This window comes from Mesoplodon densirostris, chromosome 1, assembly GCF_025265405.1.
Source record: "Mesoplodon densirostris isolate mMesDen1 chromosome 1, mMesDen1 primary haplotype, whole genome shotgun sequence".
NCBI classification, from domain to species: Eukaryota; Metazoa; Chordata; class Mammalia; order Artiodactyla; family Ziphiidae; genus Mesoplodon; species Mesoplodon densirostris.
Genome location: NC_082661.1, coordinates 220,468,435 through 220,493,970, shown reverse-complemented (window position 1 = coordinate 220,493,970; position 25,536 = coordinate 220,468,435). Strand labels below are relative to the sequence as shown.

The window sequence follows — 25,536 nt, the reverse complement described above, 5'->3', positions numbered from 1 at the left end:
TTCTGAAGGATATTTTTCCTAGGCACTGAATTCTTTTTTCTTTTTTAAAATATTTATTTATTTATTTGGCTGTGCCAGGTCTTAGTTGTGGCATGTGGGGTCTTTGATGTGGCTGGTGGGATCCTTAGTTGCAGCATTCGAACTTTTTTTTTTTTTTTTTAGAGAAAGTGAACAGTTTTATTTACGACACTATTTATAGTCACATTTCAGCATCTCAATATTCTAAGATAGTATATAATGATTTACATAATTTCTCTCTATAACATCATAATTTGCTTCAAAAATCTTGCTTCCAGAAGAAAATTCTTATTACTTAACATGAATCCCTATAATATTTATTGTAAAAATGCCAAATCTACTATTAATAATAGAGTAATAAAGTCAGTAATATGTCTGTGTAATAATATGCAGTGAATAACAGTTTATCTTGTCATCAACTTAATAAAGTCCAAACATTCCCAAAGCAACAAGGATTTTGAGAATTACAGAGTCTGGACATCAATGCTTCCAATTACCCAGTTGTCCCCTAGACAGCTGGTACAACCTGGTACTAACATTTTTAAGTGACTTTAACATATAAAAAATTCAATTAAAAATATCACAGAAAAATATATGTGTTCCAAGTATTGTTCTTTATAATATTTCGACTTTTTGCATTGATTAAAATACAGTTGGAGACAGTAAAACTGTGTGCAACAATTTCCAGAAATACATATAGTATCCATACATATGAAAAGACCCACCTCAATAAAACAAGATAATATTTAATATTTCAAACATTCAGAAGCATATGAATGCATTAGAAAAGGTCTTTAAAAGCTACATAATAAACCAGTAGTTAAGTCAGGAGAGGGATCCTAGGTTTCAGTAAGGTCAGAGGTGAGTTTTTAATTTCTCTTGATTTCTTTTTTCAAAAATCAAATATATATATATTTTTTAGACAGTAAACATGATCTATTTTTGCTTTTTTCCAATAGTATACATTTGATCACTTTTTTTTTATAGAGCAGGTTCTTATTAGTCATCGGTTTTATACACATCCGTGTATACATGTCAATCCCAATCCCCCAATTCATCACACCACCACCACCCCCCCCATGGCTTTCCCCCCTTGCTGTCCATACATTTGTTCTCTACATCTGTGTCTCAATTTCTGCCCTGAAAACCAGTTCATCTGTACGATTTTTCTAGGTTCCACATATATGTGTTAATATACAATATTTGTTTTTCTCTTTCTGACTTACTTTACTTTGTATGACAGTCTCTAGATCCATCCACATCTCAAAAAATGACCCAGTTTCGTTCCTTTTTATGGCTGAGTAATATTCCATTGTATATATACCACATTTTCTTTATCCGTTCATCTGTCAGTGGGCATTTAGGTTGCTTCCACGACCTGACTATTGTAAATAGTGCTGCAGTGAACATTGGGGTGCATGTGTCTTTTTGAATTGTGGTTTTCTTTGGGTATATGCCCAGTAATGGGATTGCTAGATCATATGGTAATTCTATTTTTAATTTTTAAGGAACCTCCATACTGTTGTCCATAGTGGCTGTATCAGTTTACATTCCCACCAGCAGTGCAAGAGGGTTCCCTTTTCTCCACACCCTCTCCAGCATTTGTTGTTTGTAGATTTTCTGATGAAACCCATTCTAACTGGTGTGAGTTGATACCTCATTGTAGTTTTGATTTGCATTTCTCTAATAATTAGTGATGTTGAGCAGTTTTTCATGTGCTTCTTGGCCATCTATATGTCTTCTTTGGAGAAATGTCTACTTAAGTCTTCTGCCCATTTTTTGATTGGGTTGTTTGTTTCTTTAATATTGAGCTGCATGAGCTGTTTATATATTTTGGAGATTAATCCTTTGTCCGTTGATTCATTTGCAAATATTTTCTCCCATTCTGAGGGTTGTCTTTTCATTTTGTTTAAGGTTTCCTTTGCTGTGCAAAAGCTTTGAAGCTTCATTAGGTCCCATTTATTTCTTTTTGTTTTTATTTCCATTACTCTAGGAGGTGGATCAAAAAAGATCCTGCTGTGATTTATGTCAAAGAGTGTTCTTCCTATGTTTTCCTCTAAGAGTTTTATTTTTTATAGCGTCCGGTCTTCCATTTAGGTCTCTAATCCATTTTGAGTGTATTCTTGTGCATGGTGTTAGGGAGTGTTTTAACTTCATTCTTTTACATGTAGCTGTCCAGTTTTCCCAGCACCACTTATGGAAGAGACTGTCTTTTCTCCATTGTATATCATTGCCTTCCGTGTCATAGTTTAGTTGACCATAGGTGCGTGGGTTTACCTCTGGGCTTTCTATCTTGTTCCATTGATCTGTGTTTCTGCTTTTGTGCCAGTACCATATTGTCTTGATTACTGTAGCTTTTTAGTATAGTCTGAAGTCAGGGAGTCTGTTTCCTCAAGCTCCGTTTGTTTCCCTCAAGACTGCTTTGGCTATTGGGGTCTTTTGTGTCTCAATACAAATTTTAAGATTTTTTGTTCTAGTTCCATAAAAAGGACATTGGTAATCTGATAGGGATTGCATTGAATCTGTAGGTTGCTTTGGGTAATATAGTCATTTTCACAATATTGATTCTTCCAATCCCAAAACATGCTATATCTCTCCATCTCTTGGTATCAACTTTAATTTCTTTCATCAGTGTCTTATAGTTCTCTGCATACTGGTCTTTTGTCTCCCTAGGTAGGTTTATTCCTAGGTATTTTATTCTTTTTGTTGCAATGCTAAATGAGAGTGTTTCCTTAATTTCTCTTTCAGATGTTTCATCATTAGTGTTTAGGAATGCAAGAGATTTCTGTGCATTAATTTTGTATCCTGCAACTTTACCAAATGCATTGATTAGCTCTAGTAGTTTTCTTGTGGCATTTTTCGGATTCTCTGTATAGTATCATGTCATCTGCAGACAGTGACAGTTTTACTTCTTCTTTTCCAATTTGTATTCCTTTTATTTCTTTTTCTTTGATTGCCGAGGCTAGGACTTCCAAAACTATGTTGAATAATAGTGGTGAGAGTGGACATCCTTGTCTTGTTCCTGATCTTAGAGGAAATCCTTTCAGTTTTTCACCATGGAGAATGATGTTTGCTATGGGTTTGTCATATATGGCCTTTATTATGTTGAGATAGGTTCCCTCTATGTCCACTTTCTGGAGAGTTTTTATCATAAATGGGTGTTGAAAGAAAGGTTTTTCTGCATCTATTGAGATGATCATATGGTTTTCATTCTTCAATTTCTTAATATGGTGTATCACATTGTTGATTTGCGTATATTGAAGAATCCTTGCATCCCTGGGATAAATCCCACTTGACCATGGTGTATGATCCTTTTAATGTGGTGTTGGATTCTCTTTGCTAGTATTTTGTTGAGGATTTTTGCATCTGTATTCATCAGTGATATTGGTCTCTAATTTTCTTTTTTTTGTAGTATCTTTGTCTGGTTTCGGTATCAGGGTGATGGTGGCCTCAGAATGAGTTTGGGAGTGTTCCTTCCTCTGCTGTATTTTGGAAGAGTTTGAGAAGGATGGGTGTTAGCTCTTCTCTAAATGTTTGATAGAATTCACCTGTGAAGCCATCTGGTCCTGGGCTTTTGTTTGTTGGAGGATTTTGAATCACAGTTTTAATTTCATTACTTGTGATTGGTCTGTTCATATTTTCTATTTCTTCGTGGTTCAGTCTTGGAAGGTTATACCTTTCTAAGAATTTGTCCATTTCTTCCAGGTTGTCCATTTTATTGGCATAGATTTGCTTGTAGTAGTCTCTTAGGATGCTTTGTATTTCTGTGGTGTCTGTTGTAACTTCTCCTTTCTCATTTCTAATTTTATTGATTTGAGTCATCTCCATCTTTTTCTTGATGAGTCTGGCTAATGGTTTATCAATTTTGTGTATCTTCTCAAAGAACCAGCTTTTAGTTTTATTGATCTTTGCTATTGTTTTCTTTGTTTCTATTTCATTTATTTCTGCTCTGATCTTTATGATTTCTTTCCTTCTGCTAACTTTGGGTTTTGTTTCTTCTTCTTTCTCTAGTTCCTTTAGGTGTAAGGTTAGATTATTTATTTGAGATTTTTCCTGTTTTGAGGTAGGCTTGTATAGCTATAAACTTCCCACTTAGCACTGGTTTTGCTGCATCCCATAGGTTTTGGATTGTTGTGTTTTCATTGTCATTTGTCTCTAGGTATTTTTTGATTTCCTCTTTGATTTTTTCAGTGATCTCTTGGTTATTTAGTAATGTATTGTTTAGTCTCCATGTGTTTGTGTTTTTTACGTTTTTTTCCCTGTCATTCATTTCTAATCTCTTAGCTTTGTCATGTGGGATCTAGTTCCCTGACCCCAAGGACTTCAGGGATTTTTACATAGATTTTTGAGGCTCACTCCTCTGCAGCTCACTTTTCTCTGGTACCCTGTCCTCCAAACCCACCTGCCTTATCAGTCCCTAACTGTTGGCTGTTTTCTCTGTTCACTCAGACTGCCTGTGTCTGGAGACCATCATTAATTTTAAGCTAGTAGAGTAAGGAATGGCATTTGGTAATGATCATCTATTTGAAGATGTAAATTGATTGTGATGAGGAAATGCTGGTAAAAATGATTGGTGCTCTGGTGCTATTAAGGCATTGGCTACTCTGTGTAAATTTTAGGGCCTTAACTACTCTGTGTAAACATTTAAATTTATTCAGTTAAGTAATCAAGCCAGTAAGTTCCTATTGGTGTAGCGTTGTGATCATTAGCATTACAGTTGTGAGCAAAATCAAGATAAAGCCCTTGCTATGAGTGACTTCATAGGCTAGTAAAAAGTAGTTACTGGAGGTGTCTTGTTGATAAGAAAAATGTATTTTATTTTGTAAAATGTGTATCACTTCTCTGCTCCTGAAGTCTTTTTTTAGATCATACATCTCTGATTTACAGAATGTTGTTAATGTGAACATATATCTGTATTGTTTTGCTAGTTGGATTTAAATCTGATATTCAAACCCTTGTTGCAGTGCCCTCCTTTTTTGTATCAGCTTTTGTTTCAGCTTCTGGTCCCTTTTCTTAGCTATCGGTTGATACCAATTTTCAGTAGGGTGAAGAGTTATATGGATTAATGTGGAGAACACTTATTATTCCCAGCCTCCTTTTTTCCCTGACATTTTTAGATGACAATTATGTCTAGCCTAGAAGAATTTAAGTTCAAGCCAATGTCCAGCTTTTTTGCTTAGGGCCAATTGAAAATTACAGAAGTTGCTGAACTTTGTCACCATATATAATAACAGTGTAACATGAAAGCAAGGACCTGTGTAGTATTGCCTTGATCACTTTATAAAGATTTTTGTGTTTGTGTCATTGTGATATAGTTAATATACTCTCCAAACTTTAGTTGTATCTCCCCCACTCCCACTGTGCACCATGTTTGGTATGTTAAGAAAGGTACTTGATTTTCCCAACTTTTTTCCATGGTCTCTAACAATCTTATATTAAAATGTGTAAGTGGAAGATAACAGTATACAAAATCATTATTATTATGTTTTTAAATCTGAGAAACCTTTTGCTCATAATGAAGAGATGCTAGAATGAAGAGTCTGGTGCTTAGAGTTTGATCTGTGGTCTATTTTATCCAGTGCTTCTGCTGTTAATTCATTCTCCTTTAAAAAAATGTGGACAGGGCTTCCCTGGTGGCGCAGTGGTTGAGAGTCCGCCTGCCGATGCAGGGGACGCGGGTTCATGCCCCAGTCCGGGAGGATCCCACATGCCGCGGAGCGGCTGGGCCTGTGGGCCATGGCCGCTGAGCCTGTGCGTCCGGAGCCTGTGCTCCGCAACGGGAGAGGCCACAACAGGGAGAGGCCCGTGTACTGCAAAAAAAAAAAAAAGAAAAAAAAAATGTGGACAACATTGGTTCAAATTTATTTAGAGTATTGCTGTCATAGGAATTAATTTTTCACAGCCTTGTGAATTAACTATATTGCAATAAAATTTTAAAAATAAAGAAATTTCTTAATGTTATTTCTTCATGTTAAGAAGTTCATAATGTTTAATTATTTTCCACTAGGAAACCACCCCTACTCCTAATCCCCCACCTACAGAAGAAGAGAAAACAGAATCTAATCAGGAGGTTGCTAACCCAGAACACTATATTAAACATCCTTTACAGAACAGGTAAGCTTTCTGACACATAGGTGTTCTGACTTAGGCAGCAAGGTAAATGGTGAATGGGACAGGTTTGGAGCAAAAAGTTAGATGAGACTAGTTTTAGATAGGTGAAGGATTCCGTTTTCATTTGGATGACCCATGTCTACAAGCAGTTTTATGTGTGAATCTTGAGCTCAGATAGTAGAACTTTGAAAGAGTGGTTTGAAATTCATTGGTAATTGATGGTAATTGAAACCACAGTAGTAAATGAGTTCTCAAAACAGAGGCTTGGAATATTAGCACACGGGTGATTTTTTTGAGTAAGAATGCCTATGAAGAGAACAGTCTTGTGGTTGCCAAGTGGGAGGGGTGTGGGGGAGGGATGGGCTGGGAGTTTGGGATTAGCAGATGCAAACTGGTGCATCTAGAATGGATAAACAGCAAGGTCCTACTGTATAGCACAGGGAACTATGTTCAATATCCTGTGATAAACCATAATGGAAAAGAATATGAAAAAGAATATATGTATAACTGGGTCACTTTGCTGTATAGCAGAAATTAACATAACATTGTAAATCAACTGTACTTCAGTAAAATTTTTTAAAAAAAGAATACCTTTGAAGGGTATAGACATATAAACTGTATAAACTAGGAAAGAGTGCTTGGTCATGGAAACCAAGCAGATGGTTTATTTTAAGGACAAGATAAGCATATATGCCACAGAAAGGTCAGATGTTCATTGGATTGAACAATAAGTCCTTGCTAACATTGGAGAAAGTTTAGTAAAGCAGGTGATGGGAAAAGATTGGCATATTTTGAAGAGTGAATAGAAAGTATACAAATGTATAGAGCAGGAATAGGCAATTTGAAGTTGGTCTGTGAAGGAGAAAAGAGAGCTAAGGGATGTGGAGTCGAGATTGGTTGGTTGTATTTAAGAGAAGTTAGGTGAGGAAAAGAGGAGAGTTTAGGATGAGTTAAGTTTTCATAGTTACTGTGTAGTAGTTTAATAGTTCAGTATATGGTTTTTCCTATCTCTACCCTACCACTTCCCAGTATGTTTGTGTTTTTTACTTAATTGTCTTTCTGGCTTACATGATGAAAATTAACACAGATTCCCTGAGAGCTGATGGTGGGAAGAAAATGGCAACTCAGAAACATTGTAAGAATCTGGAGGAAAGTAAATTGGAATTAACTTTTGAGGGTCTTTAATTCCTTTCATTAAAGGAATTAACTTCTGAGGATCTTCAGTTCCTTTCATTCCCCCCACTCCCAGGCCTTTTACTCTCTTTATCTTAAAGATCCCACAAGACTGTCTATAATTTAGTTTCATTTATCTGAAAAATGTGTTGTCCCTTTATTTTTTAGCATTTTTTCGTTATCATGGTAGACCTATTGAAATAATAGTCCAAACACATTCAGTAGTTTTTTCGTAGGAGACCTGTGGTTCAGCAGTTCTCTAGACAATGGGAATTGTCAGCTCGTGAGTGAGATGTCAGAAGTCAGATAGTCCATAAAGGGTAAAAATTCTTCCTCAGGAAAGCATTGTGCCAAAGATAATAGTTGAACAGTTGATTAGTGGCAATTTCATTTAGCTAACCTAGCAGCAGTACCAAAACTTTTAAAGTATGTTTTTTCATCTTTTCAGTGGTGTATAAAAAGCTAGCTCTGTCTTCTGACTGTGAACACAGTTCTTAGTGTTGCTGTTTTGTGGGGAGAAGTAACCAAGGCATGTATCCCTCATAGCTTAAGTGAAATCTGCAAAGAGATTCCTGTCCTATCAGTGAACAAACTGATTAAATCCTAAAATGAAGTTTGTGAGGATTTCAATTTCTCTTATCAATTCTATTTCTTGTGTAAAATAGTATCCTATGGAAAACTATTTTAAGACATTTTTGGTTCCAATTTTGGTAGTTTCTTCATTATTTACTTCTTGTAAATATTGCAGAATTATGTTTTCTTTTTAAAAAAAAACACTATAATTATTATAAGAAAGATTAAATCATTGGGGTACAAAGTATATAAAGTAAAAGTTCTCTGCTGTTTTCTGATACCTTCTTCCCCATTTTGCTTTTCTCCATTCCCCAGAATAGTCAATGTTAAAAATTTGGTTTGTATTTTTCCGAAACCTTTCAATATGCATATATATACTTTTTTTATATAGATGGCCATACTGTTGAGTTTTTTTGTTTGTATATGCAGGTTTTGACTCATTATTTTAAACCACTGTCTTGTATTAAATGAATATATAGTCATGTATTTTATCAGGCTTACATTAATGTGTATATAGAATTTTTTTCTATTTACAAACAGTGCTATAACATATACGTCCTTATATATTTTTTTGCAGTTGTGTGAATATATCTAGGGTAAAATTTCAGAGTTCTTAGATTAAAGACTACCCTTTAACTACTTTTGTAGATATTGCCAAATTATCCTCCTTTATCAGCTTAGACTCTTAACAGTTTAAGAGTTACTGGTTTCTACATCCTTGCCAACACCATCAATCTTAAATTTAATTGCCTGTCAGATTGGTTCTAGTCTGATTTGTGAAAACAGTGTCTTATTGTTTTAAATTTGCATTTCTTTTATTGAAATTTCGAAACATTTTTGTTGAAAACAATCGCTTATTTATGTTTTTACCTGTGAGCAGTCTGTTCATTTCTTTTGTCTATTATTTTCTTTTGAGTTATCTTCTCAAGTTTATTTCCAAGCATTGTGTATTAGGGATGTTGACCCATTCAAGGGGGGGATTAGGTTGAAAATGCATTTCCAAATCATTTGTCTTTTAACATTGTCTAAGGAGTTATGTTATTTTAGAGGTTTTTGATTTTCATGTAATCAAATACCAGCTTTCTTCCATGGTTTCTGGGTTTCATGTCAGGCTTTGGAGAATTTTACTCACACAATTATCCTATTTAATAGCCACCTAGCAGTCTCTTGCATGTACTATATTATATTATATTATATTTAAATCTTACTTCTTTGGGCTCATGACCCCTTTACATTCTTAAAAATTATTGAGGATTCCACAGTGCTTTAGTTATATAGATTTTTATCTATTTTCATTTGTTATATTAGAAAATAAACGTTTAAAAATGTAAAATTATATATGTACTTAACCCATTGCATGTTAATTTAAATAATTTTTATGAAAAAAATTTATTCAAAATAAAAAATACGTTGTGGGAAGAATACATTAAAAATACATAATGGGAAGTATTTTTGTAAATCTTTTTAAGTGCCTGACTTAATAGAAGTCAGCTGGATTTTCATAGTTGCTTCTGCATTGTCTTTGGAGATAAGTTGTTTCAGAGAAAGTATGAGAATAAAATATAGCCTCAGACAGGTACATGGTTGGAAAAGGGAGGAGAAATTTTAACAGCCTTTTAAAATAATTATGACTATCTTCTTCCTTTGATGCTAGGTTTCCTATATGTTAGTTGCATTGTAGAATCTGAAACCATATCCAAGAACTTTTTCTTTTTTTACATTAAAATCCATTGGTCTATCTTACATTTGGAATGTATCCTTCACCCATGCACGCCACTGGTCATTTGGAAAATATTGGTTCAGTGAGTTTGCAAATCTTCCAGATATTGGCAGTTTTCATTATATGATATCAAAACAATAACATAAATTATTATCACTACCTAAACTCATCAGAAATATCGTCAAGTTTCATTAAGTTGTTAAGCTCACAGTGACACATGCAGGCTTTCCAAAATTCTGATTTTCTCCTGAAAGCTCAAATTTTAGCAGCTGGCTCAATCTGTTCATTTTTCAAGAAATAATCATGGTTGATCAGCCAATCTTCTTCCAAGTAAAAGTGGTGTTCTTTGAAAAAAGTAACTAGTTCACCTCACAACTCAATTGCCTAAGCATTGTATTGATATTTGGTATGCAGAAATATTTTTTGTGCAGAAAAAGACATGTACACAGATTCAAATTTAATGAAACCAGTAGTTTTTACTGCTGGTTTCCATTCAGTGGCATTCTTAACTGAAACTGACATTATTAGTGTGAGAGTTGATGATAATAAAGGATACAGTGACTACTAGTACAAATTGGTGCCACTGTATAATTCTTGCTGCGTACGGCACCAGTAGGTTTACCAACCATTGCTTTTGCATCATCAGTGCAAATATCAACACAGTGAAAAATAAAATCTTAGCATTTTTATGAAATAGTTTTTACTCATCAGCGCTCCTTGAAAGGACCTTAGGATCCCCTAGGGGGCTGTAAACCACATTTTGAGAACTGTTGGTAGGCACTCAAAATGTTTCCAAAATTTTCCAAAATTAAGAACATTCCTGTACAAACATTTTTGCTTAGTTATCCATTTATTTTCTTAGGGTGTACCTTTATATGTTTAATGGCTGAATGCAATTTTTTTTAAAGATGGAATTAAATTTTATTATTTATTTTATTATTTTTAATTGAGGTGTAACAGTTTCAGATGTACAACATGATTCAATATTTGTATGTATTGTGAAATGATCACAGTAAGTCAACATCTGTCACAATACATATTTATAAACTTTTTTTTTCTTGTGTTGAGAACTTTTAAGATTTAGTCCCTTAGCAACTTTCAAATTTGCAATGCAGTATTATCACCATGTTGTACTTTACATCCCCATGACTTATTTATTTTACAACTGGAAGTGTGTATCATTTGACCCCCTTCATGCATTCCCCCACCCTTGTGCCTCTGGGAACCACCAACCTGTTCTCTGTATCAGTGAGCTTGGGGTGGTTTTTTGGGGGGTAGTTTGTTTTTTTTAAGTTTTTTTTTAAGATTGCACATATCAGTGAGATCATACAGTATTTGTTTTTCCTGTCTAGTGTCTGATTTGTTTAACTTAGCACAAAGTCCTCAGGGTCCATCCATGTTGCAAACAGCAAGATTTCCTTCATTTTTATGATGGAATAATCCACTGAAAAAATATATATATATATACACCATATTTTCCTTATTCATGCCTTGATGGACACTTAAGTTGCTTCCATGTCTTTGTTTATCATGGGGGTGCACATATCTTTTTTAAGTTAGTGTTTTCATTTTCTTCTGATAAATGCCCAGAAGTGGAATTGCTGGATCCAGTGGTAGTTGTATTTTTAAATTTTTGAGGAAAGACTGAATTAATTTTAGAAATCCAGAGTACGATACTTGACACTGTGTGTGTATGTTTAATAGTTTTTCTGCCTTTGCTTTTAAAAAAAAATTTTTTTCCTTGAGAGTGGGTTGGCAAATACAAATTATCAAGTAGGTGCTGAAATGCATCTCATTTTTGTGTCTGAGATTATCAAGCATTAACCATAAAGTTATGAAATATATGTCCACTTGGAAACCTGTCTTCAGACAACATTTTTGTCAATGAGTAAGTGAAATTCCCTTAGAGATGGTATAGTAATTCAGAAAATACAATTTTACTAAAGATGAATCATATTGGGATGATAATATTCAAGCATAACTTTTATGTGACATGAGTTTGTCTTCAAAGTATTAGAATAAAACTTTTTTAGACAAAGTATATGCAGATATATAGAAACTAGTATGCATTATTTCAGAATATATCTGTGGTAACATTACTCAATGAATCCCTTTATTATATTCCCGTTTGTATGAGTTCCCCCCCTCGCCCCATTCCTAGTGCTCTCATCTCTCTCTTGTTTCTCTGTAAATTCAGCTTCCCTCTTCCCCACTTACCTTTCCATTTAAGTGCTCCTGGTCTGTTTTTCTTAAATAACTGTGCTTAATTATCTCTGTCATAGCACTTAGGACATTGTAATTGTCTCTGTACAACATTTCTGTGAATTCTCTGTGGGATGAGCCTCAGTGGATCTCTAAGTATAGCAGAGAATCTGTTACATAGTAGGTACAAAACACATACTTTTCATTTTATTTATATATTTATTTATTTATTAGCCGCACCACACGGCTTGCAGGATCTCAGTTCCCCAAAGCCCCAAATCCTAACCACTAGGCCACCAGGGAACTCCCAAAATAAATACTTTTTAAATGAAAGAAATAGAGAAAACTACTCATTTGCTACTCTAAATAAAATTTCTATTTATTTTATTTATTTTTAATTGTGGTAAAACACATATATAAAATTTACTATCTTAACCATTTTTAAATGTACAGTTCAATAGTGTTAATAAGTACACCCCCATTGTTGTGCAACCAATCTCCCAGAACTCTCTTTATCTTGCAGAAAAACTTAAACTCTCTACCCATTAAACAACTCCTCTCCATTCCCCTTCCCTTTTAGCCCCTGGCAACCACCGTTCTACTTTATTACTCTAGGTGCCTCATACAAGTGGATCATACAGTATTTGTCTTCTTTGATGGACTCTTTTCACTTTCCTTCCTTTTTAAGGCTTTCTAATATTCCACACTACATTTTGTTCATTTATCTGACAGTAGACACTTCCCCCTTTTGGCTGTTGTGAATAATGCTGCTTTGAACGTGGATGTAAAGCTACCTCTTTTTTTTTTTTTTTTTGACACTGACTTTCTGTTTTTAGATGGGCACTCTGGTTTTTTAAAAATGATAAAAGCAAAACTTGGCAAGCAAACCTTCGGCTGATCTCTAAGTTTGATACTGTTGAAGACTTTTGGGCGTAAGTAACCATTCATTTTAGGATGTTTGTTGTCTTATTAGTTGTGTAATTTTTCATTTTAAGTTGCATTCACAAAATGAAGGGTAAGGTGTGAACAGTTAATATTCACCTTTTTGTTTGTCCATCTTCTCCCAACTGTTTGAATTGGTGATTATTCCTCATCAGTTTTAGAAAGCTTCCGTCTTGTCGTCTTTTAGCTCTGCCTATTTTCTGTTCTTTGTCTTGAGATCTCTTTTGTTGAGAATCCTTTATTGTTCCTAGAATTTCCAACAACTTTTAGGAGCTTGTCCCCTTTCTTGGTTGCCTAGATACATTTGCCCTATTCTTAGGTATTCCAGAGCTTTCTTAGGCCCTCATTTCTGCACATTCCAGTATAATATCTGGATTTCCTATGATAGAGAGTCCAATATTTCAAAGGCTGAACTGCTCATAATTCAGGGTTTGTCAAAGAATGACAATATCTCTGATGATCGTTTATTAATTTCATTATACTTCGTGATCAACATCAAGAAGAATGTTGAAATATTTTTGAGATTTTGTTTCAGATTTAGCAAAAAGTTAAGATTTCGGGGTCTTAAATCTTTGCATGACTTCAAAATATAATTTAAAATTATAAAGTTCTTTTCAGGAAGTTTTGGAATATTGATTCTTTAAAAACAAAGTTGATTTAGCATATCTTATTTGCTTGAAAAATGTATGGGGAGAAACTACTTGAGAACATGAAAGATACAACTTGTTGAAAACATTTTTAAGAGCTGTAAATTACCTAGCAGTTATCTAAGTATTCTAATTTGTTCAGCTGGTGTATTTTGGATCATATCAGTGATGTGATTCTTAAGTTTTAATGTTAACTCCCTGAGTGTAGCACACAGACTAACAGATTGTGATTAGAAAACTTATGCATGTAATGTATACTTTCTCCAGGGCAGAAACAATTTTCTGTATATTTCTAGTGCTTTGCCCATATTACGCATTTAGTATGCATTTGAATCACTGAAAACAAAGCATAGAATAATTAGAGAAAACTGTATATTGAGACCCTTTTGAGTGGTCACTTTTAATTGAAAACATTCTTTAAGAAATTTTTTTAAATTTAATTTAGATATTTCACTAGCCTGAAGGTAGAAGCCTAGATCATTTGATCTCCTAAAGTCTGTCACGGCAAAATTATTATAAAACTGGCAACAGAGTAAGAATGCTTTGCCTGTCTCCAATATTTTATATAGAAGTGATGATCTTAGCTATGTGACTAGTGACCGTGGATGGTGTTATTACCCTTAGTTAGGTATTACTATTTGGGAAGTAGTTTAAAAATACAGATTCTATGGTTCCATCCTATATTTAAGGAATTAAAATCTCAAGAAGTAGGGTAAGGAACTGTTTTTAATTTTTTTTTTGGTTGCTATTTTAATAAATTTATTTATTTTTGGCTGCATTGGGTCTTGCTGTGCGTGGGCTTTCTCTAATTGCGGTGAGCGGGGCCTACTCTTAGTTGCGGTGCATGGGCTTCTCATTGCAGAGGCTTCTCTTGTTGCAGAGCATGGGCTCTAGACAGGCAGGCTTCAGTAATTGTGGCACACGGGCTCAGTAGTTGTGGTGCATGGGCTTAATTGCTCTGTGACATGTACGATATTCCCGGACCAGGGCTCAAACCTGTGTCCCCTGCATTGGCAGGCAGATTCTTAACCACTGCACCACCAGGGAAGTCCTGTTTTGTTTTTAAAAGCTCCCCAAAAGATTATTATGCTGACTTAAACTAGTAATGGTGTGTGGTGTTTGGGAACCATTGATCTGTTCCACTCTTGGATACTTTCAAGGATAATAATGTTGACTTATTTTAGTCGTGCAATCCTGATGGTCAGGGAGTTTGTCTTGCTTTCTCTTGATTTGTCTTTTTGTGTGTTTAAAACTGTTCATTCGTCTCACGGATTCTTTCATCTACTTAAAGCCACCTCATACCTCTATTTTCAGTTTCTTGTGTATACATATGTATGTATTAAGTTAACTAATACATCAAACTTGTCAGAATAAAATTATTAAAAATATTTTCTTGAAAATCATCAGATGTTGATTCTTAAGGCTGACTGTTACTAAGATCTGTTTGGTCCATTTCAGAAATTGACTTCATGGGGGCGGGAAGTAAACATGAGTTTTTATCTTATTTTTATCATATTCTCTGAATGTATATGTATGCACCTAAACTTTGCATTACATATGCTATGTTTATAATTGTTCTTTTCTTTTATCTAGTCTGTACAACCATATCCAGTTGTCTAGTAATTTAATGCCTGGCTGTGACTATTCACTTTTTAAGGTATGTTTAGTTGGTGATTTCATATATTTATTATAAGACTGGACCATTCAGGTATTCATTAAAAAATCTTGCCATGAACATAGGAATAGTTAATGTTGTGATGCTTGGAGAATAATTAAATTAGCTTTACCAGGTTTTAGCGTAAATATATTTTGCCCTATTTTAGTATAAACATTGGGTTGGCCAAATAGTGCCTTTTTGGTAAAAATAAAAGACATTTTTTAAAGTAAAAATAAAAGACACATTTAATTTAGTTAAAACATGTTTTAAAGTAATAGAACTACATTTGAAGCCCCGTAACTCATAGGTCTAGTTGTCTAATTAAATTAGCGTTGTTCTGTTTTGCCCTTCATCAAAACGTCTAGTGTTTTTCTTCTCTAATTGTTTTTGTTTTTCTTCTCTAATTGTATTTATTCAAGGCATGTTTTTCATTTTCTTCAAGAACTTTATTGAACAACGTATTCAGCCTTTGGTGTGGTTGATGGTGGTTCATTTAGCTTGCCCAGGATCTCCTGTTCCACATTATTGTACAGTATCCACTTTTCATCACCTGTCACAATTTGTTTTAAAAACGGAAAGTTTTCCTTACGTTTAAGTAGAGAATTGCATGCTTGAATACGTTCAAGAAGGTTTTTTTCACTTATGTGGAACCTAAACATAAAAGCAATTCATATAACCAAGCTGGTGCAAATGATGGTCAGCACTTGATTTTGGTATTTTGAGTATGCTGGCTCTCTCCTGTATGGTATTATGTTGATTGTTCTCAGTTAGTGTCTCGATTTGATTGCTATCGACTTCAGCTGGTCTGCCTGACTGTGGAGCATCGTCCAGCGAGAAATCTCCAGCACAAAACTTTGCAAACCATTTTAGACACGTTCAGTCAGTCACAGCACCTTCTCCATACACAGCACCTCTTTTTTTTGCATAAATGTTGCATTTTTACCTTTCTTGAAATAATAAAGCTGAAAATGTCGCTTTTTTTCTTCCATTTTCAATATTAAAATGGCTACATGAAAATTCACCAATTCTGATAAGTCTTTTTTTAAATGCACTCTGATATGACAGCTGTCACATACAATCTAACGAAATTGTTTTGAATGAAGTTAAAGACAGCTGAGTGCTACTAGATGCATCTTACAGAAAAAACCAAATGAACCTTTTGGCCAACCCAGTTATTGAAATTAAGTGAGAGTCAGACTGTATGGGCACATACTGTGATTGATTTTGAGGAGAGCTTTGATCATCCAAATGGATCATCCAGTCTGTTTCTTCTTTATATATTTGAGTAGACTGAAGTCCAGAGTTTGTCAGGAATTCTTAACCTGGAGTGTGTGGGTCCTTGAGATATTTATGAGTTTTGTCAGCTGGTAGTGGGTGGGACAGTCATTAGCTCTCTAAAATTGTGTAAGTTTTTTATATATTTTCTAGGTATAGAAATGTATATAGCTTCTCAAAGGTATCTGTTACTCAGAATGTTTTAGAGCCTCCAAATTAAGTGAAACCCAAGGTTTGATAGTTAATAAGTGCCCAAGTCAGGACTCTAATTTTGCTTTAAGTCTTGTGTGCTTTTTTCCCCACTACATCAATTAACAGTTTTTATGGGTATAAAGTAAATAGTTAATAGGGTTGTTGCTTGCTGTTTCTAATGGTGATCTCAAGTTAAAGTAACAGTATTGTCTCATATTGTTGTCTCCCTAACCTTGTAGGATGGTATTGAGCCTATGTGGGAAGATGAGAAAAACAAACGAGGAGGACGATGGCTAATTACATTGAACAAACAGCAGAGACGAAGTGACCTCGATCGCTTTTGGCTAGAGACAGTAAGGTTTTAAAATTATAAAGCTGTTTCAGAATACTAAAACTTAACTTATGTTACATTTTACATTGGTTACTTAATTCAAGACGAGATAAGGATTCCCACTTTAGCTAAGCCAGCACTTAATTTTGTTCTGTCCTGTGAATCTTGTATACTTCTTACATACTAACACAGTGAAACTCCCTACCACATATTACACATCCAGAAAGTGATTGGCCGTTGACTCACCTTCCAGAATAAGGTAATCCTGGTCATTTCATTAAATTCAAAATTATAGAACGTCTCACATTCTGTATGATGTAAGTTTTTTTACAATCCTCTTAAGTATTGCTCTATATACTAAACTTTTTAGATCAATGAAGGAAACAGTGAAATTGTAGCTTGATATTATTCAGCTTATATGTTGTGATGTAACTTGGAACTTTTGGCTTCATATGACATTTATTAAATATGAGATAATAGGCATTTTCTCTAGTGAAAGTTTTCAAACCCCAAGCTTTTAGGAGCAGGGATTATAGTCTCTTTTGTATCCCTATCACTTGACAGTGTCTGGTTTATGGTTAGCCCTTACTAAGTTGAGCAATAATAAACATTTCAGTGAATGGCTTTTTAAAGAAGAAACTTAATTTTGCGGGAATTCCCTGGCAGTGCAGTGGTTAAGACTCCCAGCTCCCAATGCAGGGGGCCCGGATTTGATACCTGGTCAGGGAACTAGTTCCCACATGCATGCCACAACTAAGAGTTCACATGCCGCAACTAAGGAGCTGGCAAGCTGCAACTAGGGAGCCCGAGAACTGCAACTAAGACCCGATGCAACCAAATAAATAAATAAATAAGTTTAAAAAAAAAAGAAAAAGAAAGAAAGAAACTGGGCTTCCCTGGTGGCACAGTGGCTGAGAGTCCGCCTGCCGATACAGGGGATACGGGTTCATGCCCAGGTCCGGGAGGATCCCACATGCCGCGGAGTGGCTGGGCCCGTGAGCCATGGCTGCCGAGCCTGCGCGTCCGGAGCCTGTGCTCTGCAACGGAAGAGGCCACAACAGTGAGAGGCCCGCGTACCGCAAAAAAAAAAAGAAAAGAAACTTAATTTTGCTTTTGGGAGAGATTATCAGTAATTACTATTTTAGAATTCTGCATTAAAAAGTCATTTCAGTTTTGCAGGATGACAAAAGTTCTGGAGATTGTTGGTGGTACAGTGTGAATATACTTAATGCCACTGAACCATACACTTAAAAATGGTTAATATGGTAAATTTATGTCATGTATTTACTACAGCTTTTTTTAAAGTTAGAAAATGTTCATGAAAAACAAGAACAAGAGGCAATTAAGCAGCTTTTTCAGTTATTCCATTAATATTTGCTGGCAAGTGTAAGCAGCAGCAGAGCAAAGTGAATATTAATAAAATAATTCACCTTTTATGTGCCTGGACATCAGTTGCCCAATTTGCTAAAAAAGTTAACAAAACTGATCATGTTCTTGGTATTAAAGAATCAAATTAACAAAATTTTTAAAGGCCAGGACAAAAAACTATATATAAATATAATTTAGGCATTCAGAAAGTCGACTCTCGGGCTTCCCTGGTGGCGCAGTGGTTGAGAGTCCGCCTGCCGATGCAGGGAACACGGGGTCGTGCTCTAGTCCGGGAAGATCCCACATGCCGTGGAGCGGCTGGGCCCATGAGCCATGGCCGCTGGGCCTGCTCATCCAGAGCCTGTGCTCTGCAACGGGAGAGGCCACAACAGTGAGAGGCCCGCGTTAAAAAAAAAAAAAAAAGTCGACTCTTGATTTAAAAACTTTTTCAGTTTTGTATATATACAGATATTTGAGACATTTGCAGCTTAATAAGCTGTTTATCATCTATTGAATGTAATTTGAGATTTGGGTTTTTTCTTTTAAGCTGCTGTGCCTTATTGGAGAGTCTTTTGATGACTACAGTGATGATGTATGTGGAGCTGTGGTTAATGTTAGAGCTAAAGGTGATAAAATAGCAATATGGACTACTGAATGTGAAAACAGAGAAGCAGTTACACATATAGGGTAAGTTTTGCTTTTTGTGTGCTTCTTTTAAAATAGATAACTAAAAGCAGAAGTACTTTTTAAATTAAAAGTATTTATGTAGATCATTATTTTCCTAGTTTTCATGAACACTTATAATCTTGAATCTGCTGTGTATTGGTATTCGGTGTCTTATTCATATTTTTTTCACTTCTGTAAAATTTCTTTTTCCTAGCAATGGGGTATATAATCACTGTTTTACCATGTAGCATTTTATTATTTAGCATATGAGAATGTCTTTTTTGCCCTACTTTAAAACCATAATGCTAATGTATAATACTCAATAATTTGGTGAATATTGGCATTTGCCATTGAAGTTTAAGTGACAGTAGCTTGAGTTTGTCCATATTTAAAACCAACGTGTGTAAATTTTAAAACTTTTTTTTTAAAACAAATTTAATCAGTTATACATATACATATGTTCCCATATCCCCTCCCTTTTGCGTCTCCCTCCCGCCATCCCTATCCCACCCCGCCAGGCGGTCACAAAGCACCGAGCTGATCCCCCTGTGCTATGCGGCTGCTTCTCACTAGCTATCTACCTTACATTTGGTAGTGTATATATGTCCATGCCGCTCTTTCGCTTTGTCACAGCTTACCCTTCGCCCTCCCCATATCCTCAAGTCCATTCTCTAGTAGATCTGTGTCTTTATTCCTGTCTTACCCCTATGTTCTTCATGACATTTTTTTTCTTAAATTCCATATATATGTGTCAGCATACAGTATTTGTCTTTCTCTTTCTGACTTACTTCGCTCTGTATGACAGACTCTAGGTCCATCCACCTCATTACAAATAGCTCAATTTCGTTTCTTTTTATGGCTGAGTAATATTCCCTTGTATATATGTGCCACATCTTCTTTATCCATTCATCCGATGATGGACACTTAGGTTGTTTCCATCTCCGGGCTATTGTAAATAGGGCTGCTATGAACATTTTGGTACATGACTCTTTTTGAATTATGGTTTTCTCAGGGTATATGCCCAGTAGTGGGATTGCTGGGTCATATGGTAGTTCTATTTGTAGTTTTTTAAGGAACCTCCATACTGTTCTCCATAGTGGCTGTACCAATTCACATTCCCACCAGCAGTGCAAGAGGGTTCCCTTTTCTCCACACCCTCTCCAGCATTTATTGTTTCTAGATTTTTTGATGATGGCCATTCTGACTGGTGTGAGATGATATCTCATTGTAGTTTTGATTTGCATTTCTCTAATAAGTAAAGATGTTGAGCATCCTTTCACGTGTTTGTTGGCAGTCTGTATATCTTCTGTGGAGAAATGTCTATTTAGGTCTTCTGCCCATTTTTGGATTGGGTTGTTTGTTTTTTTGTTATTGAGCTGCACGAGCTGCTTATAAATTTTGGAGATTAATCCTTTGTCTGTTGCTTCATTTGCAAATATTTTCTCCCATTCTGAGGGTTGTCTTTTGGTCTTGTTTATGGTTTCCTTTTCTGTGCAAAAGCTTTAAAGTTTCATTAGGTCCCATGTGTTTATTTTTGTCTTTATTTCCATTTCTCTAGGAGGTGGGTCAAAAAGGATCTTGCTGTGATTTATGTCATAGAGTGTTCTGCCTATGTTTTCCTCTAAGAGTTTGATAGTGTCTGGCCTTACATTTAGGTCTTTAATCCATTTTGAGCTTATTTTTGTGTATGGTGTTAGGGAGTGATCTAATCTCATACTTTTACATGTCCCTGTCCAGTTTTCCCAGCACCACTTATTGAAGAGACTGTCCTTTCTCCACTGTACATTCCTGCCTCCTTTATCAAAGATAAGGTGACCATATGTGCTTGGCTTTCTATCCTGTTCCATTGATCTATCTTTCTGTTTTTGTGCCAGTACCACACTGTCTTGATTACTGTAGCTTTGTAGTATAGTCTGAAGTCAGGGAGCCTGATTCCTCCAGCTCCGTTTTTCGTTCTCAAGATTGCTTTGGCTATTCGGGGTCTTTTGTTTTTCCAAACAAATTTTGAAATTTTTTGTTCTAGTTCTGTGAAAAATGCCAGTGGTAGTTTGATAGGGATTGCATTGAATCTGTAGATTGCTTTGGGTAGTAGAGTCATTTTCACAATATTGATTCTTCCAATCCAGGAGCATGGTATATCTCTCCATCTATTTGTATCATCTTTAATTTCTTTCATCAGTGTCTTATAATTTTCTGCATACAGGTCTTTTGTCTCCTTAGGTAGGTTTATTCCTAGATATTTTATTCTTTTTGTTGCAATGGTAAATGGGAGTGTTTTCTTGATTTCACTTTCAGATTTTTCATCATTAGTGTACAGGAATGCCAGAGATTTCTGTGCATTAATTTTGTATCCTGCTACTTTACCAAATTCATTGATTAGCTCTAGTAGTTTTCTGGTAGCATCTTTAGGATTCTCTATGTATAGTATCATGTCATCTGCAAACAGTGACAGCTTTACTTCTTCTTTTCCGATTTGGATTCCTTTTATTTCCTTTTATTTCCTTTTCTTCTCTGATTGCTGTGGCTAAAATTTCCAAAACTATGTTGAATAAGAGTGGTGAGAGTGGGCAACCTTGTCTTGTTCCTGATCTTAGTGGAAATGGTTTCAGTTTTTCACCATTGAGGACGATGCTGGCTGTGGGTTTGTCATATATGGCCTTTATTATGTTGAAGAAAGTTCCCTCTATGTCTACTTCCTGCAGGGTTTTTATCATAAATGGGTGTTGAATTTTGTCGAAAGCTTTCTCTGCATCTGTTGAGATGATCATATGGTTTTTCTTCAATTTGTTAATATGGTGTATCATGTTGATTGATTTGCGTATATTGAAGAATCCTTGCATTCCTGGAATAAACCCCACTTGATTGATCATGGTGTATGATCCTTTTAATGTGCTGTTGGATTCTGTTTGCTAGTATTTTGTTGAGGATTTTTGCATCTATGTTCATCAGTGATATTGGCCTGTAGTTTTCTTTCTTTGTGACATCCTTGTCTGGTTTTGGTATCAAGGTGATGGTGGCCTCATAGAATGAGTTTGGGAGTGTTCCTCCCTCTGCTATATTTTGGAAGAGTTTGAGAAGGATAGGTGTTAGCTCTTCTCTAAATGCTTGATAGAATTCGCCTGTGAAGCCATCTGGTCCTGGGCTTTTGTTTGTTGGAAGATTTTTTATCACAGTTTCAATTTCAGTGCTTGTGATTGGTCTGTTCATATTTTCTATTTCTTCCTGATTCAGTCTTGGCAGGTTGTGCATTTCTAAGAATTTGTCCATTTCTTCCAGGTTGTCCATTTTATTGGCATAGAGTTGCTTGTAATAATCTCTCATGATCTTTTGTATTTCTGCAGTGTCAGTTGTTACTTCTCCTTTTTCATTTCTAATTCTATTGATTTGAGTCTTCTCCCTTTTTTTCTTGATGAGTCTGGCTAATGATTTATCAATATTTGGGGCAAATATTACTATTTGCAAAAGTTGCCTGTCATCCCTGCCCCCGCTCCCCGCAAGTGTCAGTCAGTGTTGACTAGGATTTTCTTTTTACTATATTTAAATTAGTAAAATTGGACTTTAAATTTTGTGTTAAAAGTAAGTACCAGTCATAAGTCACAATATGTTTAGTTTGCCTCTTTGAATGTTGATTTTTCAAACATTATGAATTCTCCTATGAACATAATTCCCTTCTGGATTAACAGGTGTGGGGATTTTCCAGGTTTCATTCTCCATGGGGTTTCTTGTAAGAGAAGGTTGATTGTTGTTTCGTCACCATATTCCTGATCTTTCTGTCTGCCTTAAAACTTACTGACTGTGGGAGTCTCCTATTTCTTTGAAAATGTGTTAAAGAAACTAAGTATGAACTTCTTTCCTCGGAAAGTTTTTTATTTGTGTCAATATTAAACATTTTTGAAATCTCTATAAAACTTTTGGCCTCACTTTTTCAAGGAAAAATTTTTTTTCACCCTTTTAAGTTGCATGGCTCAGTGCTCTTTCTGGGATTTTTAGTGATTAAGTATAATTGAAGGTAATACATTATATCCTAATGTAAATCTGATAATAGTTTTAATTTTAGTTATCATAAAATTATTTTTAAATACCCTATTCGAAGGAAGGTAGTAAAGTCTTCTGAAGGGTAGAGTGTGAATAAAATTTCCTGGTATCATACTGCTGGAGTATTTAGCTCCATGAAAATGTATATCTCTTTATTTTTGTTTCATTTTGGTGCCTATTTTTAAAATTTTGCTATTTTTTCTCAGATACCAAATTCCTAACTTGACCTATGATGTTCTCATAAGATCGTATGATCTGTCCCCAATTTTACCTTGTCAGCCTTCTCTCTCATATTTACCTTTCTTGTGAGCTGTAGCCACACAGCCTTATTTTTGTTCCTTGGCCTTGAGATGTGCTTCATTCTCTTAGCATTATACTTTGACCTCATGAGTTTTTAAAAGGAGAGATTTCTCTGATTTCAAAGAGGAGATTAGATCCTCCTTGTTAATAATATCACAACCTCTGTGCTTACCCTCTTTGATACTCAGTCACATCTTATTTGAAAATTAGGTTGTAGATTTAATATATAAGGCAGAAATCATGTTATGTTCTAAATTATCCTTAAAATATCATAAATCGCCTTCACAGTGTTTAATTTTTGTGTGTGCATTCTTGTCGGTAATAGGTAAGGTAAATGTAATTGCAGTAACATACAATATTTATTAAGGTTTATATGTAAAATATAATTGAAGCATTTGAGATCAGAAAATTAAGACGTGCGTGTAATTGATTTTGAATACATTAATTAGGTATGTGATACACCTCCACCATATGTATTTGTGAGTTTGTAAATAATCAAATACTCTAAACTATAAACACCATGAGCCTAGAGACTGTCCTTGCTTTGCTTATTATTAATTTACTGATAATTATCACAGTACCTGATACATAGTAGACTCAAGTATTGGTTAAGTGATTAACCAAGATTGTTGTGAAAATGAAGAGTAAATTTTGCTAAAAGGAAAAAGGTGTGCAATTTCCTATTTCACTCTCTAGGTATTATTTTTTAATGTAAAGAATAATAATACTGGATTTGGGGTGTACGTTTGAATAAAAATTAATGGCTACTTTTCTTCTTTTTCATTTTCTAGGAGGGTATACAAGGAAAGGTTAGGACTTCCTCCAAAGATAGTGATTGGTTATCAGTCCCATGCAGACACAGCTACTAAGAGCGGCTCCACCACTAAAAATAGGTTTGTTGTTTAAGAAGACACCTTCTGAGTATTCTCATAGGAGACTGCGTCAAGCAATCGAGATTTGGGAGCTGAACCAAAGCCTCTTCAAAAGCAGAGTGGACTGCGTTTAAATTTGATTTCCATCTAAATGTTGCTAAGATATAAGAGAAGTCTCATTCGCCTTTGTCTTGTACTTCTGTGTTCATAGTTTTTTTTTTTTTTTTTTTTTTTTTAATTTTGGCTAGAGTGTCCACTATCCCAATCAAAGAATTATAGTACACATCGTCCCCAGAATCAATAAATGTGTTCCTGGCCCACTCTGTAATAGCTTAAAAGAATTAACGATTACAAACACATTTGACCCATCTACAATATTAAAGCAAAGAATTTGCATTTCTATACCTTACAAGAGAACAATTCTGTTTATGTTCCATTGTATGCAGGAGCATATTTTGCTGGTTTGAAAGAGTATGTTGCATACAGTTTTCTAACAATTTTCTTTGTTTCTTTTTACAGCATTGTCTGTGCTGTACTCTTGCTGATGGCTGCTAGATTTTAATTTATTTGTTTCCCTACTTGATAACATTAGTGATTCTGATTTCAGTTTTTCATTTGTTTTGCTTTTGTTTTTTTCCTCATGTAACATTGGTGAAGGATCCAGGAATATGACACAGAGGTGGAATAAACATTAATTTTGTGCATTCTTTGGTAATTTTTTTGTTTTTTTGTAACTACAAAGCTTTGCTACAAATTTATGCATTTCATTCAAATCAGTGATCTATGTTTGTGTGATTTCCTAAACATAATTGTGGATTATAAAAAATGTAACATCATAATTACATTCCTAATTAGAATTAGTATGTCTGTTTTTGTATCTTTATGCTGTATTTTAACACTTTGTTATACTTAGGTTATTTTGCTTTGGTTAAAAAATGGCTCAAGTAGAAAAGCGGTCCCATTCATATTAAGACAGTGTACAAAACTGTAAATAAAATGTGTACAGTGAATTGTCTTTTAGACAACTAGATTTGTCCTTCCTTTTATTTCTCCATCTCTATAGAAGGAATTTGTACTTCTTATTGCAAGGCAGTCTCTATGGTGTCTTCTCTTGTAGTGTCTTCCACGTGAATAGCGTAAGTTTGGAGCATTAGTTTGATTATTACGTTTATTTTAATTTTTAATTGAACAGGTAGCATCATATATATATGGAATTAAATTGATGTGGCTATCTTTTTTTTTTTTAATAAAGTAAGAGGCACAGCCCTTCAGTCTTAGGTAAATAATGTACTCTTAATATGTTAAAACTCATGAGAATTGTGACCTTGGTGCATCACCATCTGATTGGTAGGAATAGCAGTTGTAAAACTTGGTTGCTGAATTGAGATGTTATTTTTCAAGTGTCCAAATGACACCATAGGGAAAGAGTTACAGGTGGTGGGGGGCGTATGCAT

At 34.9% G+C, this 25,536-nt stretch overlaps 1 protein-coding gene across 1 annotated transcript in view; it reads left to right on the top strand.

Moving 5' to 3' along the window:
- The window catches only part of EIF4E (eukaryotic translation initiation factor 4E), a 96,424-nt gene extending 72,086 nt beyond the window's left edge, over positions 1-24,338 (top strand). Inside the window, 6 exon segments of the mRNA XM_060115320.1 lie at positions 6,026-6,132; positions 12,634-12,729; positions 14,980-15,043; positions 16,750-16,863; positions 18,757-18,896; positions 24,002-24,338. Of these exon segments, the coding sequence (XP_059971303.1) occupies positions 6,026-6,132; positions 12,634-12,729; positions 14,980-15,043; positions 16,750-16,863; positions 18,757-18,896; positions 24,002-24,116 (636 nt within the window). The 3' untranslated portion in view covers positions 24,117-24,338.
- The last annotated feature ends 1,198 nt before the right edge of the window (positions 24,339-25,536 follow it).